Genomic DNA, 19,388 nt, shown 5'->3' on the forward strand with positions numbered 1-19,388 from the left:
ATATACTTCTATATACCTTTATATATATTTCTATATATCTTTCTATATACTTCTGTAGCTATCTTTCTATATAAATATAATATAGATTATATATTGTACAATTTGTATGTATAATATATATCATATAATAGGTATCATATATATTTATAATATGCTATATATATTTAATATATTATATATTGTATATACAATATATATTATAAACTGCGTATATAGAACATACATTATATATTGTGTATACAATAGAGAACATATATTGTATATATAATATATACAATATGTATTATATATTGTATATACACCATATATATTTTTATATACATTATATAATACCATTTATAATGTGTGCATATAAATTTATATAAAAATACCATCTACTCCATCTATTCCTTCCTATTTTACACCCTGCCAAGCCAAGGGCAGCTTGGCTGTTCCCAGTTCCAAAATTCCCTCCTGATCCCACTTTATTGCTGTTATTTCCACCCTTTTCCAACTCAGAGGTTGATGGATCCATCCCGTGTGCTCGGTTCCTGCTGGAATTAATCTGGATTTATCCTGATTATCACAGCAAATCAAAGAATTTGGCAAATCAAAGAAACCCAGGAGGTTTTCCTAAAGGGCATTCCCAGCTGAGCTCATTCCCTGCATTTCCTGGGAATTCAGCCCTGGGGGAAGAAACATTTATCACCTGGCTGGGGGTGAGAAGGGAAAAACAGAGGAGAAAAAAAATCCTTAATGGAGCCAAAAATCCATTTATCCCTCTTATATAAAAAAAAAAAAAAAATAGGAAATATAGGAATAAAAATAAAAAATATAAACAAAGTAAAAATATAAATTAAAAAATAAATTAAAAAATAAAAAATAAATAAAAAGTACAATAAATAAAAATTAAAATATAAATAAAAATTGAAAAACATAAAAATAAATAAAAATAAATAAAAAATAAAAATAGAAATAAATAAAAATTTAAAACAAAAATAGAAATAAATAAAAATTAAAATAAATAAAAAATTAAAATATAAATAAAAGATAAAGACAAAAATAAATACAAATATAAATAAATAAAAACAGAAATAAATAAAAATATAAAAATAAATAAAAAATAAAAATATTAATAAATTAAAATATAAATAAATAAAAATATAAAGAAAAATAAAGAAATAAAAATATAAAGAAAAATAAATAAATAAAAATATAGAGAAAAATAAAGAAATAAAAATATAAATAAATAAAAATTAAAATAAATAAAAATTAAAACTATAAATAAAAATCTAAATAAATAAAAATCTAAATAAAAAAATATAAAAAATTAAAATAAATAAAAATAAAAATACAAAAAATATAAATACATTAAAAATATAGGAAAACTAAATAAAATTAAAAAAAATAGGAAAAAAAAAAGTGGGAATTTCCATGGGAAAAGCTTTCATCCTCTGCTGGGAATCAAGGTCAGAGACATCGTTTAGAGGAGCCACATGAGAGTCATTTACAGTCTGAGCAGAACAAAACCTCCCGTGGCAGCTCCATGGTCAGGTGATGCGAGCAGCAGGCATTTCTCACCATGGAATTCCCTCCAGCCGGGAATTTTCAGGAGGTTTGGAAGCGAGCAGGGACGTGGCGGCTCCTCAGAGGTGACACGGTGACAAAACGCAGCGTTTGCCGCAACCCCCGGCGCTGTGGAGGCGAGCGGTGCCCACGGAATGAATCAACAGCTCCGGGAAAATTTTCCAACACGAGTCCTCGGATTTGGGCACGGAAAAGAGCACAAGGAAACAGCTGGAAACAGCTGCAGGCAGCTGGGATGGGGAAAAAAATCACTTTTTGCTTTGTAGGGCGGTGTTGGATTAATGGAAAACTCGCCGGTTGTGGAGGTTTAACATTCCCTGGGTGAGGGGCAAGAACTCGCAGAGCCCCGAGCGCTTCTCAGCAATTAAACCAAGAGCTGAATCTGATTAAATTTGGGTTTTTCTTGGGGCTGAGGGTCAGAACTGGATGGGCTTTAAGGTCCTTTCCAACCCAACCCATCCCGTGATTCCACGATTCTTCTCTCAACAGAAGCAAGGCACACAGAGCTGTCACCTAACAATCATTAAACCAAGACCTAAATCTGATTAAATTCAGGTTTTTCTTGCAGCTGGGGGTCAGAACCAGATGGGCTTTAAGGTCCCTTCCACCCCACCCCACAATTCTTGTCTCATCTGAAGCAAGGGACACGTAGCTGTCACCTCACAACCATTAAATCAAGATCTGAATATCATTAAATTTAGGATTTTCTTGTGGTTAAGAGTAAGAACTGGATGGGCTTTAGGGTCCCTTCCAACCCAGCCCAACCCATGATTCTGTGATTCTTCTCTCAGCAGAAGAAAGGCACACAGAGCTCCCACCTCATAACCACTAAACCAAGAATTGAATCTGATTAAATTCAGGTTTTTCTTGTGACAGGGGTCAGAACTGGATGAGGTTTAAGGTCTTTTCCAACCTACACCGCAATTCTTCTCTCAGCTGAAGAAAGGCACACGGAGCTCTCACCTCACAGCCATTAAATAAAGAACTGAATTTGTTTAAATCCAAGTTTTTCTTGGGGCTGAGGGTCAGAACTGGATGGGCTTTAAGGTCCCTTCCACCCCACCCCACAATTCTTGTCTCATCTGAAGCAAGGGACACGGAGCTGCCACCTCAGAACCATTAAATCAAGACCTGAATCTCATTAAATTCAGGTTTTTCTTGGGCTGAGGGTTAGAACTGGATGGGCTTTAGGGTCCCTTCCACCCCAACAGAACCCATGATTCCACAATTCTTCTCTCAGCGGAAGAAAGGCACATGGAGCTGTCACCTCATAACCATTAAACCAAGAATTGAATCTGATTAAATTCAGGTTTTTCTTGTGACAGGGGTCAGAACTGGATGGGCTTTATGGTCCCTTCCACCCCACCCCACAATTCTTCTCTCAGTTGAAGCAAGGGGCACAGAGCTGCCATGACAAGGCTAAGATTGCCCAGTTAATTACTTTGGGAGTCTTAATTAAGGCTTCCCCCGAGTAAGAAGAGGATTTCCAGGAGTTCTGTGACTCTCAGCCGCTTGGATTTGGGAATGCTTTAGAAATTAACACCAACATCATCAAAACTCCACTTGAACACCAAAACCAGCAGCCACCATCCCCTAAAGCCAAAGAGCGATGGCCTCATCATCAAAACCCCGCTAAAACCCCAAAATAGAGGCAGTGCAGGTGGCTCAGGGCCTGACTCGGCTGTGGCCGCTCGAGCTCACCCCAAATCCACCCCACACCACCCAGGGCTGCTCCTGGAGGGGCTTTTCCAGCTCCTCCTCTTCCTCATCCTCACTCCGGAGAGATTCATCCAACGGGAAATTCCCTCAGCCTAAAAAGGGAGGAATTTCAGCCGGTTTGACTGGGCTTGGAGCCACGGGAGGAGGGGCAAGGAGGAGGTCTGGAACCTTCATCCCACACCTCCGGCACGGAGGCACCTGCCAAAGTCCAACTGCTCCTCGGCAGGGAGGAATTCCAGCAAGAATCCAAAGGGAACAACAACTCCAGGGATTTTCCGCGAGATTTGATCTCTGCAAGTGGCAGAGAAAAGCCACCTTTCTATTTAATATTTCTGTTATATTTATATAATAACATTTTTATGTATTTTATATGTTTCTATATATATTTCTATATATTTTATATATATTTCTATATACCTTTATACATATTCCTATATATTTCTATTTCTATATATCTTTATAGATATTTCTATATACTTCTATATATCTTCATATATATTTCTATATATCATTATATATATATTTCTATATATCATTATATATATTTCTATATATCATTATATATTTCTATATCTTTATATATAATTCAATATATTTCTGTATCTTTCTATAGCTATCTTTCTATATGAATATAATATACAATATAGATTATATATTGTACAATTTATATGTATAATATATATCATATAATAGATATCATATATATTGTATCATGTATCATATATATTTCATATATTATATATTTATTAATATATATTTTATATTTATAATTATATGCAATATATAATATATGCAATATATTATATATTGTATATATAATATATATTATAAACTGGACATACAGAACATATATTATCTATTGTATATATAATATATATAACATTCATTATATATTGTATGTATATTATAAAGAACGTATATTTTATATATAATATATAGAACATTATTATATATTGTATATATACCATATATATTTTTATATACATTATATAATACCATTTATAATGTGTGCATATAAATTTATATAAAAATACCATCTACTCCATCTATTCCTTCCTATTTTACACCCTGCCAAGCTAAAATACAAATCAGAACATCTGAAGGCAGGTGAATAAAATGCTGAAGGGACAAAAAAGATTATTTTAAATGAGGCCCTAAAGGAAAAAGGTCGCTGTGATTTTCTGGGAACTCTTTTTGTCTCAGAACTGCAAAATCACAATTTAGTGGTGCCACACCTCAAGGATGGGTGTTAGGATTCCAAGGAAAGGGAAAAAAAACCTCACAAGAAAAATATATTTATATAAAGTAGTCAAGGAAAAATTACTGAGATTTTGTTTATAGCAAATATTCTTAAGAATCCCAGTTCCACCACAAATTTCACCTCTTTTTCTTAGACTTTTACCTCTACTTCAGCAAAGTCCTGCTGGATCTCAGTAAAAAAAATTAACTTATTTTTATTGTAAACCTCCTTTCAGCAGACCCTTCAGCTCCACGTGCCCAGTTTCACAGCCTGGGGACAATTTGATGGCTCCCAAATCTGGTTTTAATTTCACTAACCGCCAGGATATAACATATAATAAACGTTATTATATGTTATAATAAAAAATAAATGTTATTATATGTTATAATAAATAATAAATGTTATTATATGATAATAACATATAATAAATGTTATTTATTTCAGTAACTCCTGAGGAGGAGAGGACCTGGATGTGGTGAATGAAAAGCCCGGTTTGAGTGGCTGAGTAAAAGGAGGAGAAGGAATACTACGTAAAATAAATAATAATAATTAAATAATAAATAAATAATAAAATAGAAAACATCTAAATAATATTAATAAATAGTATTATAGAATAATATTATATAATAAATAACATATAGATAATATTTATATATTATCTTTATAAATATTATAAATATATATAATATATATTTAGAAACATTATATATAATATTATATATAGTATATAAATATAAATGTATATAATATATAAATATATGCAATATATAGAAATATATATAAATATATAATACAAAAGATATAAAATATATAAATAATAAGATAGACAATGTCTAAATATTAATAAATATTATATAATAATAGATAACATATATGTAATAAAAATATATATAATAAATAATGTACTAAAATAAAATATAAATAATAATAAATAATAAAAATGGAAAAAGGAAAGAACTCCAAACACTGGGGGATGGGAGTCACAACCTCAGAGGAAAAAATGTCCTTTACAGAGGAGCTGAACCCCCCCAGAAAGGATTTTAGGGGGATGAAGAAACCTTGATCCAGACTCTCCTCATGGGCACACCTTGCCCTGCAAGGATGTGCTCCTTCCAAGGAGAATCTGGAATTTCTGAGAAGCCACACAGAAGGAAATCAGGATTATTTATGGAGAGAAACCCCCTCACCCTGGGCTTTCCAAAAGCCAAAAGAAGGTACAAGTCCATCAGCAGGGGAGCTGAGGAACCCCAAAGTTCCATGAGGCGTCCCTTAGGACAGAGACACTTTTTTCCCCAAAAAGGTTCACGGGAAATCTCCTGAGATTTCCAACGGGAAGGATGCCAGGCACTAAAAAACCAGGAAAAAGCACATTTTCCGTCCCCAGCGGAGCACACACAGCCCTCTCCTCCAGGGAGAATCCGAGCCCGTGGCTGCATCCACCGGAGGAGCTGGAGAGGCACGGATTCACCAGGATTCAGAGTTCCACTCGCTCCTGGGGTGCCAAAAACACCCCAAAACCCCCCCTGACCCCTCCCAGCATCCAGGTACGGGCACACCTGGCCCTGCCCTGTGTGCCAACGTCACCAGCAGCTCCCGGAACGTTTTTATCTTATTCCCATTGCCAAGATAACCCCGGGAACGTGAACCTGATGTGAACCCAAACACACCCTGGAGCTCACACAACGCCTTTGGGCAGGCAGCCCCACACCTGAGGGGGAGGGAATGGGACGTAAAGGCACCCAGTGACACCTTGAGGGGCAGGAATGGGTACCCAGTGACACCTGGGGGGGCAGGAATGGGGTGTAAACACACCCAGTGACACCTGGGGGGGCAGGAATGGGTACCCAGTGTCACCTGGGGGGGCAGGAATGGGGTGTAAACACACCCAGTGTCACCTGGGGGGGCAGGAATGGGTACCCAGTGACATCTGGGGGGGAGGGAATGGGGTGTAAATACACCCAGTGTCACCTGGGGGAAAGGAATGGGTACCCAGTGACACCTGGGGGGGAGGGAATGGGGTGTAAACACACCCAGTGTCACCTGGGGGGGCAGGAATGGGTACCCAGTGACACCTGGGGGGACAGGAATGGGGTGTAAACACACCCAGTGTCACCTGGGGGAAAGGAATGGGTACCCAGTGTCACCTGGGGGGCAGGAATGGGGTGTTAACACACCCAGTGTCACCTGGGGGAAAGGAATGGGGTGTAAAGGTTCCCAGTGACACCTGGGGAGGCAGGAATAGGGTGTAAACACACCCAGTGACTGCTGGGGGGACGGGAATAGGGTGTAAAGGCAACCAGTGACACCTTGAGGGGCAGGAATGGGTACCCAGTGTCACCTGGGGGGGAGGGAATGGGGTGCAAATACACCCAGTGTCACCTGGGGGTGTGGGAACAGGGTGCAAAGGTACCCAGTGACACCTTTGGGGTGCGGGAACGGGGTGTAAACACACCCAGTGTCACTTCTGGGGGGCAGGTACGGGGTGTAAACACACCCAGTGTCACCTGGGGGGACGGGAATGGGGTGTAAATACACCCAGTGTCACCTCTGGGCGCGGGTACGGGGTGTAAACGCACCCAGTGTCACCTGGTTGTGCGGGAACGGGGTGTAAACACACCCAGTGTCACCTCTGGGCACATGAACAGGGTGTAAACGCACCCAGTGTCACCCCACACGTCCCCACATGTCAGACACGGCGGCGGACAAGGCGCAGACAGACCTCCCGAGCCATGGCACAACACATCCCCAAAACGCAGCCACAGCCCCGGAGCACCCCCGCGGTCACGGCAGCACCTGAGGGGGTCACCGACACCTCCCGCGCACCGGGGACCCCCGCACCGGGCCGGCCCCTGCCCGGCGGAGGCAGCGCCGCGTCCCGGAGCCCCGGGCCGGTTCTCCCTGCCCGCTGCGGGCTTGTACCCGCGGGGATGTCCCGCACAGCCCCGCCAGGGAGGCTCTCCCGGTGCCCGGCCCCGTTACCTTCTTGACCGTGCGCGGCGCCTCGGTGACGGTGCCGTCGGGGCACACGAGCGCCTCGGCCGCGGCGCCGCCGCTGTCGCCGGCGACGCGGTGCCGGTGCTGAGGGTGGTGCGGGTCGCTCCTCTTCATGGCCGAAGCCTGCGGCACTTTGGCGGCGGCCGAGGACAGCCCGGCGGCCGAGGACAACCCGGGGCAGCCGCTCCCCGGAGGCCGCTCGGCGGAGGGGGCCGGGGCCGCCTCACGCCCGGCGCCCGGCACGGGGCAGGCGGGGGCCCCCGCCACGCCCTGCCCGGCTGCGTGAGCGCTCACAGGCTCGCACGGCGGCCCCGCCGCCTTATCCATGGGGCCGCCGAGCTCCTTCAGCTCCACGGCGGGCGCGGCCACCGCCACCTGCACCGACATCGCCGCCGACTGCTCCGGCTCCGGCTCCCTCAGGGCCGCCGGCCCCGCCCCGCTCCGCCCCGCCGTGCTCGCCGCCGCACTGCATGCCGGGACATGCAGTCCTCCCGCCAGAGCTCCGCCCCGCCGCGACTACAACTCCCGGCAGCCCCTGCAGCGCGGCGCCGCGCCCCGCCTCCTCGCGGGGCCGCGCGGGGGTTGATGGGAGTTGTAGTCCGCGCGGGGACAGCCGGCCCGTGAAGGTATTTGGTTCTTTTTTTCACGTTTTGGTGAATTTTCAGTTTTTCAGCCGCAGAATCCATGAGGTTGTAAAAGACCTTCAAGACCATCGAGACCAAGGTGTGCCTGATCCCCGCTTTATGTCCCCAGCCCAGAGCACTGGGTGCCACCTCCGGCCCTTCCTTGGACACCCCCAGGGATGGGCACTCCAAACCTCCCTGGACACTTCCAGGGCCACCCTTTCCATGGGGAAATTCCTGCTGCTGCCCACCCTGAGCCTCCCCTGGCCCATCCTGAGGCCGTTCCCTCTCCTCCTGTCCCTGTTCCCTGGGATAAGATCCCAAATCCCCCCCGGCTGTCCCCTCCTGGCAGGGAGTTGTGCAGAGCCAGAAATTCCCCCTGATCCCCCTTTTCTCCAGGCTGAGCCCCTTCCCATCTCCCTCAGGAATTCTCCAGCCCCTTCCCATCTCCCTCAGGAATTCTCCAGCTCCTTCCCAGCTCCCTCAGGAATTCTCCAGACCCTTCCCAGCTCCCTCAGGAATTCTCCAGACCCTTCCCAGCTCCCTCAGGAATTCTCCAGCTCCTTCCCAGCTCCCTCAGGAATTCTCCAGACCCTTCCCAGCTCCCTCAGGAATTCTCCAGACCCTTCCCAGCTCCCTCAGGAATTCTCCAGACCCTTCCCAGCTCCTTTGCTCCTTCTCTGGACTCAATCAGCCACAGGGCTCGGTGTCCCCACAGTGCCATGGCCAGGCTGGGCAGCTCCCCAGGGCCTGGTATGCCAGGAAAATCCATGAAAATGAGGAGCCACAACATCCTGGCATGAGGAACATGTCATCCAAAAACCTGGGACTTGCTGTCCTGCCAGGCCTGCCGGCCACAGAGCTCTGCCTAAAGGCACAAACCCGTAATAAACCACATTTTCTAAATCCGCTTCTCCGGGAATGTGCCTCTTACAGAGCGCAAACCCATCCTTTTATTATTGTTATTTATTGAGAGCGGCCCTGAGAGAACTTGGAGCTGTTAGTGGGTGAGAGCTTAATTAATTCTTAATTCTCAAGCATCAATTCCAATCCTCAAGTGTCCAATCCTCAAGCTCTGGGTTTGAGATGTTTGGGATGAGCCAGAGGAGCGGAGAGAGAGAAAGAATCCAGAGAAACCTCCCCAAAAATCAGGAGGGAGAGATGGAAGCAGCAGAACCTGAGAGGCTGAGGGAGGATTTCAGGGAAGAAAGGGCAGGAATTCCAGAGGGGATTGGAGTTAAAGGATTGGAGAGGGGATTGGAGTTAAAGGAAAAGCAGCACATCAGTGATGAGGACAATTCCTGACCACACCGAACTCAAGCTGCTCGTGCTGAAGCAGAATTGGGATCTGACTCTGCAGCACTCCAGGATCACAAATGGGCTCAGGGCCCATCCCAGGCTTGGAGGAGCCTTTGGAACTCTTGGAAAGAGGGAGGAATTTGAAGCTGGAGTGAGGGACCAGTGGTCCCTCCCCTGGCACTGGCGCTGTGAGAGAAGGAAAAGTCACAGCTCCTGCAGCGCCATGGTTCTGCAGAGGAGAGGAGAAGGTGTTGACCTGAGATGGAGAAACCTTCCAGAATTTATCATCTCAGATCCCACAAAAACCCCACCAGGTTGTTTGACCAAGGCAAAATCCCAACCCTGATCCTTCTCTGCTGAGGAGAGGAGCTTGTGCTGACCTGGAGATGGAGAAATCTTCCAAAATTTATCATTTGCTGTTCCAGAAATCCCACAAAAAACCCACCAGATTGTTTTGACCAAGGCAAAATCCCAACCCTGATCCTTCTCTGCTGAGGAGAGGAGCTTATGGTGACCTGGAGATGGAGAAATCCTTTAAAAATTATAATTTCCTGGTGCCACAGATGCCAGAAAAAGACCCCAGGATGTTTTACAAACCCCTGACAAACACAAAATCCCAACCCTGATCCTTCTCTTCTGCTGGGAGGAGCTGGTGCTGACCTGGAGATGGAGAAAATCTTCTCTAAATCTTCTAAAATTTATAATCTCAGATCCCACAAAAAACCCACCAGGTTCTTTTGATCAAAGCAAAATTCCTTCTCTTCTAGTCAGAGGAGCTTGTGCCAACCTGGAGATGGAGAAAATCTCTAAATCTTCTAAAATTTATCATCTCAGATCCCACAAAAACCCACCAGGTTGTTTTGAGCAAGACAAAATCCCAACCCTGATCCTTCTTTTCTGCTGAGAGGAGCTCATGCTGACCTGAGATGGAGAAATCTTCCGAAATTTATCATTTCCAGTTCCACAAATCCCACAAAAAACCCACCAGGTTCTTTGACCAAGGCAAAATCCCGACCCTGAGCCTGGGATTTTCCTCACCTCTTAAAGAACGTTCCCAAAATCCAGAGACTGCCGGCGTTTTCCTGGGAAAAACCAGGAAAAGCAGCACCCCCAAAACTCCCAATAATTTGGGTTTTGTGAGAACCAGGCTGGCTCCTTCCCTCCAGCCTGGGATGGGTTTGCCTGGAAATCTGGGAAAAAAAACTGGGAAAAATCAGCCTTGGAAAAAGCAAATTTCTTTTCCTTGAGAGGCAGATCCACAGCAGAGTTTGGGTTGTCCCACGAAACAAAGTTGAGGGAGGTTTGATGTAAATTTGGGTGATTTTGGGATGATTTTTAAGTGATTTTTGGATGATTTTTAGGTGATTTTTGGATGATTTTTAGGTAATTTTTGGACAATTTTGGGGTGATTTTTGGATGATTTTTGGGTGAATTTTGGGAGATTTTTGGATGAATTTTGGGAGATTTTTTTGATATTTGGGGATTATGTTTGGGTGATTTTTGGATTATTTTTGGATGAATTTTGGGTGATTTGGGGTGATTTTTTGGATGATTTTTGGGTGATTTTGTGGTGATTTTTGGATGAATTTTGGATTTTTGGGTGATTTTTGAATGAATTTTGGGTGATTTTTGTGTGATTTTTGGATGATTCTTGCATGATTTTGGGGTTGTTTTTGGATGAATTTTTGATGATTTTTGGATGAATTTTGGGTGATTTTTTTGATATTTGGGGATTAGGTTTGGGTGATTTTTGGATGAATTTCAGGTGATTTTTGTGTGATTTTTGGATGATTCTTGCATGATTTTGGGATGATTTTGGGGTGATTTTTGGAAGAATTTTGGGTGATTTTGGGGATTATTTTTGGATGAATTTTGGATTTTTGAGTGATTTTTGAATGAATTCTGTGTGATTTTTGGATTATTTTTGGATGATTTTTTGATGAAATTTTGGATGATTTTTGGATGATTTTTGGAGGATTTTTTCGTGATTTGGGGTGATTTTTGGATGAATTTTTGATTTTTGGGTATTTTTGCGTGATTCTTGGATGATTCTTGCATGATTTTGGGATGATTTGGGGGTGATTTTTGGATGAATTTTGGGTGATTTTTGCGTGATTTTTGGATTATTTTTGCGTAATTTTGGGGTGATGTGGGGTAATATTTGGGTGATTTTTTGATGAATTTTGGGTGATTTTAGGATGATTTTTGGGGTGATTTTAGGATGATTTTTGGCCATTTGATTTCTGCAATCCCATTTTTCTGCAGCCATCAGTTCCTCATGACCAGGCTGCACCATCCAGGGATTTATAATTTTAATAAAATATATAGAAAGAAAAAAAAACCAAAAAACCCAACAACAACAAAAAAAAGGCCCAAAAAAAGAGAGATAAAGAGAAATATTTTGTTTCGTCCCAGACAATCCAGCTTTGACTTTGGGTCAGCTGAAAAAAAATTAAAAAAAAAACACTGGAAAAATGCAATTTTCACTGACCAATTCCACCTAAATTTTAGGGTCTGGTTTGCAGGATAACCAAAATATGCAGCTGCAAGCAAAATAAAAGGATTCTTTTTCCAAAAGCAGCATTTTCCCACCCAAAAAAAGCACCAGCGCCATGGGAAACTTCAGATGCCTCAGTGGGACCCTGCCCAGCAGCCCCCCAAAATTTGGGAAGCCCCAAATTTGGGGGGTTTTGGGGGATATTTTAGCCCATGGTGCCATCTGCTGTCCCAGTGCTCCCAGTTTGAGGCCAGTTGTCCCCAAAAGTGCCCAGTTGTCCCCAAAAGTGCCCAATTGTCCCCAAAAGTGTCCCCACAGGCATTTCCAGCCCCTCCTGCAGGTGGAACAGGGGGTTCAAAGCAGTGTAAAGCAGATTTTAAGGTGTTTTAAAGGAGTTTAAAACATTTTAAAGCAGATTTTAAGGTGTTTTAAAGGAGTTTAAAACATTTTAAAGCAGATTTTAACATGCTTTAAAGCAGTTTGAAACATTTTAAAGCGGTTTTTAACATGCTTTAAAGCAGTTTGAAACACTTTAAAGCAGTTTTTAAGGCGTTTTCAAGCGGTTTAAAACACTTTAAAGTTTTTAAACAGGAGGGTTTTTAGGAGAAAGGACAACCCACCCCCCCCCCCCAAAAAAAATGTTTTCCCACCCCAAAAGAGCCCAGAGCAGCCACTGGGATTGAAAAATCTGTAAATTTAATACTGATACAGAAGTTTTGTTTTTTTTTTTCTTTTACACAGCAAAAATGAACCCGTGGAGGTCACTGGGATAGCAAGAAAAATTAAAAAAAAAATAAAAATAAAAGCCAGGAGTCTACCAGGACTTAATAAAAACAGGGAAAATCCAAACACCAGCAGGGATTGGAGCCCTCCTGCCTCAGGGCTCGGCTGGGTTTGCTGTGACTCGATTTTTACTTGATTTTTATTTTTTTATTTTTATCCTAAAAAAATAATAAAAAGCTTTGCTCTGGGGGGTGTTGCTGACCCTGCTTCACCTCGAGGTTTTTTGGGGTGTCCCATCTCCCTGGTGCTGCCACCCCACTAATCCTGATTTGGGGAGCTGGAAGGCACTTTGGGGTGTTGAAAGGGATTTGGGGTGATCCCAAAATAGGGGAACACACCAGGGGTGCTGCTGCTGCTGCTGCCTGGGCTCACCCCGAGCAGAGGCATCGCCATAGAAACATTAAAAAAATAATCGGGAATTTTTCAAAATTCGCTATTGGCACAAGTGGGGGGTGAGCTCTACGTACCTCTAGCTGTGTGTGGGGCAGAGCTGCCCCAAATCTACCCTGATCTAGGCTGTCCCCAAACGTCCCCCTGGTCCTTAAATCCCTGGGGGAGCTGGGGGTTGTTCCACCGACAGCTCCTTTCTCCCGGTGATTCCGGAGGGAATCCCAAACCCTCTGCGGGCTGGGAAGTGCACGGAGATGAATCCTCCAAAAGGAAGAAATGGGATGTGCTCAGGCTGATGGAATATTTGGGATGGATCCCGACGGGATCGGGCGGATCCTGGCGCGTCCCCTCACCTTCGGGTCTCACCCCAGCTGTCCCCACAAATCCCGCTGGCATCAGAAGTCCGAGTCGGGCTCCAGCAGCTCCGCGTCCACCAGGTTGGTCCGAGAGTGGATGGGGGCCAGCCCTGCCCGGCGGCCCTGAGTCCTGGCTGGCCCTGGCCAGGGCTGTGGTGGCCACGGGGAGCCCCCGTTGTGCTGCCAGCGCCCGGCACCGGGGCTCTCCTCGGCGCCGCTCTCGGGGCAGAAGGGGTTGCTGATCACGTGCAAGACCTCGGCTCTGCGGCTCTGCCCGGCCCACGGCGCCCCGGGGAAGGCGGCGTCGGGCTGGACATCGGGGGCAAAAGCCACCAGGCAGGGCTGGGGGGGCAGGCGAGGCAGGCGAGGGACGGAGGAGCCCCCCAGGCAGCGCTCAGGGTCTGGGTTCACCTCCTTCTTCTTCTTCTTCTTCCTCCGCTTCTTCTTGTGACCGCCGCGCTTCTGCAGCTCCGGGGACACGTCGGCCTCCACCACCCACAGGTTGGCTCTCTCCTCCGGCGGCACTGGGGTGAGGTGGCTGTGAGCGCCCTGTGCCCCGTCACCACCCCCCAAATCCGCACCCCCGACACCCCCAGCCCACAGATCCCCCTCCAGGTCCCCAAGGACTTGCCAGGTGTCGCCACGGGCGTCACGGAGATGTCCTGGGGCAGGATCGCCCCTCTCCTGGCCACCATCTTGGTGACGTGCTGGGCCCACGCCGAGGACACGTCGGCCGACGGCTCGTTGATGTTGAAGGCCAAACCGGCTGCAGGACAGGGGGGATCTGGTCAAGGGAGGGACTTCGGGGACATCAGGGGGCTGCTGGGGACGTCCCCTGGCCCCTGCACGTACCCACGGGGCCGTCGTGGGACACGGTGTGCAGGCTGAAGGACAGCTCCCGGCCCGGGTCGCGCAGCAGCTCCTTGCGCTTGGAGAAGGCCTTGGCGATCATCTTGCTCTTCTTGATCCTCTTGGGCTGGTCATCGCTCTGCCCCGTCAGCCTGGGGACACGCAGGGCATGGAGGGGACTGTCACAGCTGGTGGCACAGGGACCCTGCCCAGCTCCCCCCAACCCGTTCTGGATGGGGACACCCCGGGGACAGAGGTGTCCCACAAAGGCCAAACTGGAGAGGCCACCCCGTTCCTGAGCTGCTGCGAGCCCACAGCTCACTGAGCCGAGGGACAAACACCTGGGAATGTCCTCCAACGTTGGGAATGTTCTCCCCGCCCTCCTGGATGGGGCAGGAAGGGCTCCAGGGAGCCGGGGTGACACCCAGGGGAGTCCCACCTGCACCAGGTGCGCTTCCAGATGAGCAGGGTGGCCTTGGTCCAGACCCAGGTGCTCATGGAGACGCCGGTGCCGAACATGGCGAAGAGGTTGATCTTTTCCACCAGGAGGCTGGGCCGGTTCTTGATCTCGCAGTCCGGGATGGGCTTGTTGGTCTGCGTGGCGATGGTCACGTTGGCCTCGCACCTGCAGGGGACGGCGGCTGTGAGGAGCAGGGGGACACCCCGCGGCTCTGCGGCGTGGAGATGGCGGTGGCACCACCAGTGGGGGACACGGGGCTGTCCCACGGGTGCCACCGCGCGCCTGTCACCCCCCTGTCCCCGTGCCACTCACAGGACGTACTCCCGGAAGCTGCGCTCCCACTCGGCCTGGTTGAAGAAGTCGTAGAAGTGGCAGCCAAAGGTGATGAAGACGAAGCCGAAGGCCAAGAAGCCGAAGATGCCTGGAAGAGAAGAGAGACATTCCCGGTTTGGCCAAACTCCAGCAACACCGAGACAAAGACGCTGCGCTGGGACCGTGCCACCACCACCACCACCAGCACCAGCACCAGCACCAGCACAGCTTTGTCCCCCGCTGCCACCACCCCCGGGAAGGAGCTGTGTGACTTCAGGGGACAAAACATCCCCATTCCCACTCCAACTCCCTCGGGAACAGCACCGGTGGAGGCCTCACCCAGGCGCAGCATGGTCTCGTTGATCTTGCTGGCCGCCTTCTCGCTCAGCAGCCCGGGGTGGTTGCTCTTGATGGAGAAGAGCGTCATGACCCCTGGGGGGGAGAGGATGAGGGGCTCAGCGTGTGGGGACAGCCACGGTGACCCCGTCCTGCCCTTCCCAGAGCCGAGCCACACCTACCCCGGATGAGGAAATAGCCGCCCACGATGAGCACCAGCCCGATGGGGGCCAGCACGAAGCCGGCTCGGTAGCGGTAATTCTTGTAGCCCACGAAGCAGATGCCACTGACAGAGTCACCATCCACCTGGCAGGGATGGTGACAAGGACAGGATGGTCAGCCGGCTGCAGGCGTCACCCCGAGACGCCACCGCGTGACCCCGTTACCTGCGCCACGGCCAGGATGGCCACGGTGAGCACGAAGGGGATGGACCAGGTGATGAGGTGGAAGTAGGAGGTCTTGCCCAGCAGTGGCTGGTAGGTGGTGCCCAGGGCTTTGAAGGAGGTGTGCCAGGCGTAGGTGAGCATGACGAACCAGATGACACCCGACATCAGCGAGTAGTAGACGATGACGAAGATGATGACGCAGGACAGCGTCTCGTTGGAGCTGCGGAGAGGCGAGGCGAGAGCGTCACCTTTGAGGGCGAAGGACGGGGGTCTCAGCAGAGCCCTCCTTGGGGACAGGGGGTGACACCCACGTGGGCTCGCCCAGCCTCATGGTGCCGTCGGCCCGGCACACGATCTCCTCGCGGGCGCCGTCCATGAACTGCGCCAGCCACCCGATGCTGCCCACGAAGAAGCAGGCGTTGACGTAGAACAGGATGACGGCGGGGTAGCGGTTGGAGTTCCTCCAGTCAGCGACAAACGTGGCCTGGAGGGGGAGGAGGAAGCCACAGCTCGGTGCCCGAGCCCGTTTTGGGGACATCCCCACCCCGGCGCAAGTCTCACCAGGGTGAAGAAGGTGCAGAAGATGGTGACGGAGCTGAAGGCGGCGATGTAGACGTGCATCTCGCGGTGCTCCTTCTCGGTGAAGAGCGGGTTCTGGCACTGGATGCCACAGCCCTCCACGTCCTCGTACCAGCTCTTGGGGTTGTCTGTCCTCACCAGCGGTGCCTCGCACTGCCCCGAGCTGTTGAACTTGATGTTCTGCACCTCGTTCTGCCAGAGGGGAAACGAGGCCGTGAGGGGAGGAGGAGGAGACAACCCAGTGGCCAAGATGGACATCAGTCCCCTGTGGATAGCTGGATTTCATGGAATCACCATGGAATCGTGGAATGGTTGGGTGGGAAGGGACCTCAAAGCCCCTCGAGGGCCCCCCTGCCATGGCAGGGACACCTCCCACTGTCCCAGGCTGCTCCAGCCTGGCCTTGGGCATTCCAGGGATGCAGGGGCAGCCACAGCTGCTCTGGGAATTCCATTCCAGCCAGGAATTCCTAATTCCCAGATCCTATCCATCCCTCTGCCAGTGGGAAGCCATTCCCTGTGTCCTGTCCCTCCAGGCCTTGTCCCCAGTCCCTCTCCAGCTCTCCTGGAGCCCCTTTAGGCCCTGGAATGTGCTGGAAGCTCTCCCTGGAGCCTTCCCTTCTCCAGACTGCCCAACACCACCCCTCTCCTGCTCCAGGGAGCGACTTTCCCTCCCCATCCCCGTGTCCCCGCGCCGTACCGGGCAGCCCTCGGGGAAGCGGTCGGTGGTGCACTTGAGGAAGTCGGGCCAGCCGCGCTCGCGCTCCACGATGATGCAGGGAGTCCGGGTGGCCTGGCACAGGGTCTGGCTGGGCAGCTCCACCTGCCCATCCTCGCACTTGGGCATGTAGACGGCGCAGAGCAGGGGCTGGATGACGTCCCAGCAGCGTGGGGCGTTGCGCAGGCCTGTGGGGAGGGGACAGCACTGTCACCACCCCCGGCACAGCCACCTCCTGCTGTCCCCACGGCACCCAGAGGGCACTGGGACCCCTCTGTGGGGCTCTCCTGCTGTCCCCACAGCGCTGGGACCCCTCTGTGGGGCTCTCCTGCTGTTCCCACAGCGCTGGGACCCCTCTGTGGGGTTCTCCTGCTGTCCCCACAGCGCTGGGACCCCTCTGTGGGACTCTCCTGCTGTCCCCACAGCGCTGGGACCCCTCTGTGGGGCTCTCCTGCTGTCCCCACAGCGCTGGGACCCCTCTGTGGGGCTCTCCTGCTGTCCCCACAGCGCTGGGACCCCTCTGTGGGGCTCTCCTGCTGTCCCTGCACCCCAATCTCCTGCTCCCCTCCACGTTACATTTTCTCCCCTCCTATACAGCTTTCTATACTGTCCCCATCCCCAGACACCCATTATACTGCTCCCCTCTACACTCCACCTATCCCCAGCCCCTTTTTAATCAGTTTTCTATATTGTAACCATCCCTTGCACCCCACTAGAGAGTTTTCTATACTGCACCCACCCCTGGGCCTGTGCTAGCCCATAAATTACCTGTACCCTAATCTACTGCTGCCCTCTGCGCTGTATCTCATCCACAATGTTTTCTTACGCAGTTTTCTACACTGAACTCATTCCCCAGCCCCCTGGATGCACTTTTCTATACTCTACTCATTCCCAGCCCTGTGCTGTAAAGTTTTCTGTACTTTACCTATCCCCACTCCCCCTCTATACAGTTTTCTGCATTCTACCCATCCCCAGCCCTGTGTTAGACACTTTTCCATACTGTACCCATCCCTGGCCCTTTGCTATAAAGTTTTCCATATTGTACCCATCCCCAGCCCCCCTCTAAGAAGTTTTCCATACTGTACCCATCCCCAGCCCCCCTCTAAGAAGTTTTCTATACTGTACCCATCCCCAGCCCTCCTCTATGAAGTTTTCCATACTGTACCCATTCTTATGTAAAACTCAATAAAGTTTTCTATACTGTACCCATCTCCAGCCCTTTGCTATAAAGTTTTCTACACTGTACCCATTCTTATATAAAGTTTTCTATACTGTACCCATCTCCAGCACCCCTCTATGAAGTTTTCTATACTGTACCCATTCCCAAACCCCCTCTATTAAGTTTTCTATACTGTACCCATCCCCAGCCCTCCTCTATGAAGTTTTCTATGCTGTACCCATCCCCAGCCCCCTGCTATAAAGTTTTCCATACTGTACCCATACTCAGCCCTGTGTTAGGCACTTCTCCATAGTGTACCCATCCCCAGCCCCCCCACACTACACCCAAAGCTCCCCCCCAACCCCCGTTCCCCCGCCCTTCACCGCTCCCCATCCCCCTCCAGCCCCATCCCGGGCCTCTCCCTCGCTCTCCCCGCTCCCGGTACCGTCCCGTCCGTACCGGACCAGAGCAGCAGCTTCCCGTGCGCCTCCTCCTGCGAGGCGGAGTCGGTGGCCAGCAGCGTGGAGGTGGCGGTGTAGGGCAGCGCCGAGCCCAGGCAGGCGCCGAAGCGGAGCCGCTCGCAGGGCGCGGGGCGGCGGCAGCGCGGGGGCCCGGCCGAGGCGTTGTGGGCGGCGGGGCAGCGGCCGCCCAGAGCCAGCGCCAGGGCCAGCGCCAGCGCCCAGCGCCGCCCGCCGCGGCCCGGCCACATCGCGGCGGTGCTCGGCGGGCTTAGGGCGGCTCGGAGCGGGGCGAGGGGCCCGCCATGGCCCCGCCGCCTTTGTTGGGCTCGCCGGGAGCGAGCGGGGCGGCCCCGCTGCTGCTGCTGCTGCTCCTCCTCCTCCTCAGCCGCCGCCGCCCGCGGCACGGCCCGGCCCGCGCCCCCCGCCGGGGCGGGCTGAGGGAGGGACCGCGGGGGAAGCGCTGCGGAGGGTAAGAGAGGCGATTTGTGAGGGGAAAGGAGCTTTTTGTGAGGGAAAAAGTGGCTGAAAAGTGAGGGGAAAGTTTTCTTTCTGGGAGGAAAGGGTCCCCTTTTGTCAGGAAAAAGTTCTACCCCTGAGGAAAAAAGTCGCTTTGTGGTCAGGAAAAGTTTTCTTTTTCTGAGGAAAAGTTCCGTTTTGTGAGGAT

General features: G+C 49.6%; 2 protein-coding genes across 2 annotated transcripts in view; both read right to left on the reverse strand.

Annotated features, from left to right (window-relative positions):
• Window positions 1-7,942, reverse strand: part of AHCYL2 (adenosylhomocysteinase like 2) — a 73,252-nt gene extending 65,310 nt beyond the window's left edge. The window contains exon 1 of the mRNA XM_014261635.2: window positions 7,505-7,942. Within this exon, the coding sequence (XP_014117110.2) occupies window positions 7,505-7,906 (402 nt within the window). The 5' untranslated portion in view covers window positions 7,907-7,942. The remainder of the gene's footprint in view (window positions 1-7,504) is intronic.
• A 4,673-nt stretch (window positions 7,943-12,615) lies between these two features.
• On the reverse strand, window positions 12,616-18,972 carry SMO (smoothened, frizzled class receptor). The gene is made up of 12 exons (XM_005533077.3): window positions 18,723-18,972; window positions 17,087-17,292; window positions 16,372-16,581; window positions 16,122-16,294; window positions 15,811-16,030; window positions 15,607-15,730; window positions 15,428-15,520; window positions 15,089-15,197; window positions 14,756-14,941; window positions 14,320-14,468; window positions 14,099-14,233; window positions 12,616-13,991 (listed from the first exon to the last, which is right to left on the reverse strand). Exons 1-12 carry the CDS (start codon window positions 18,970-18,972, stop codon window positions 13,507-13,509), a joined length of 2,340 nt encoding a protein of 779 aa, XP_005533134.2. The 3' UTR covers window positions 12,616-13,506.
• Between the last annotated feature and the right edge of the window lie 416 nt (window positions 18,973-19,388).

Source organism: Pseudopodoces humilis, chromosome 5 (assembly GCF_049639895.1).
Source record: "Pseudopodoces humilis isolate 2021_Gansu_Grassland_sample_001 chromosome 5, ASM4963989v1, whole genome shotgun sequence".
Lineage (NCBI taxonomy): Eukaryota > Metazoa > Chordata > Aves > Passeriformes > Paridae > Pseudopodoces > Pseudopodoces humilis.

Coding starts and splice junctions, on each gene's coding strand:
- SMO (XM_005533077.3), bottom strand. CDS start 18,972: ATGTGGCCGGGCCGCGGCGGGCGGCGCTGGGCGCTGGCGCTGGCCCTG. Junction 15,198..15,427: donor CGAGACCATGCTGCGCCTGG/GTGAGGCCTCCA, acceptor CTTCTCTTCCAG/GCATCTTCGGCTTCTTGGCC. Junction 14,469..14,755: donor TGGAAGCGCACCTGGTGCAG/GTGGGACTCCCC, acceptor GCGTGTCCCCAG/GCTGACGGGGCAGAGCGATG.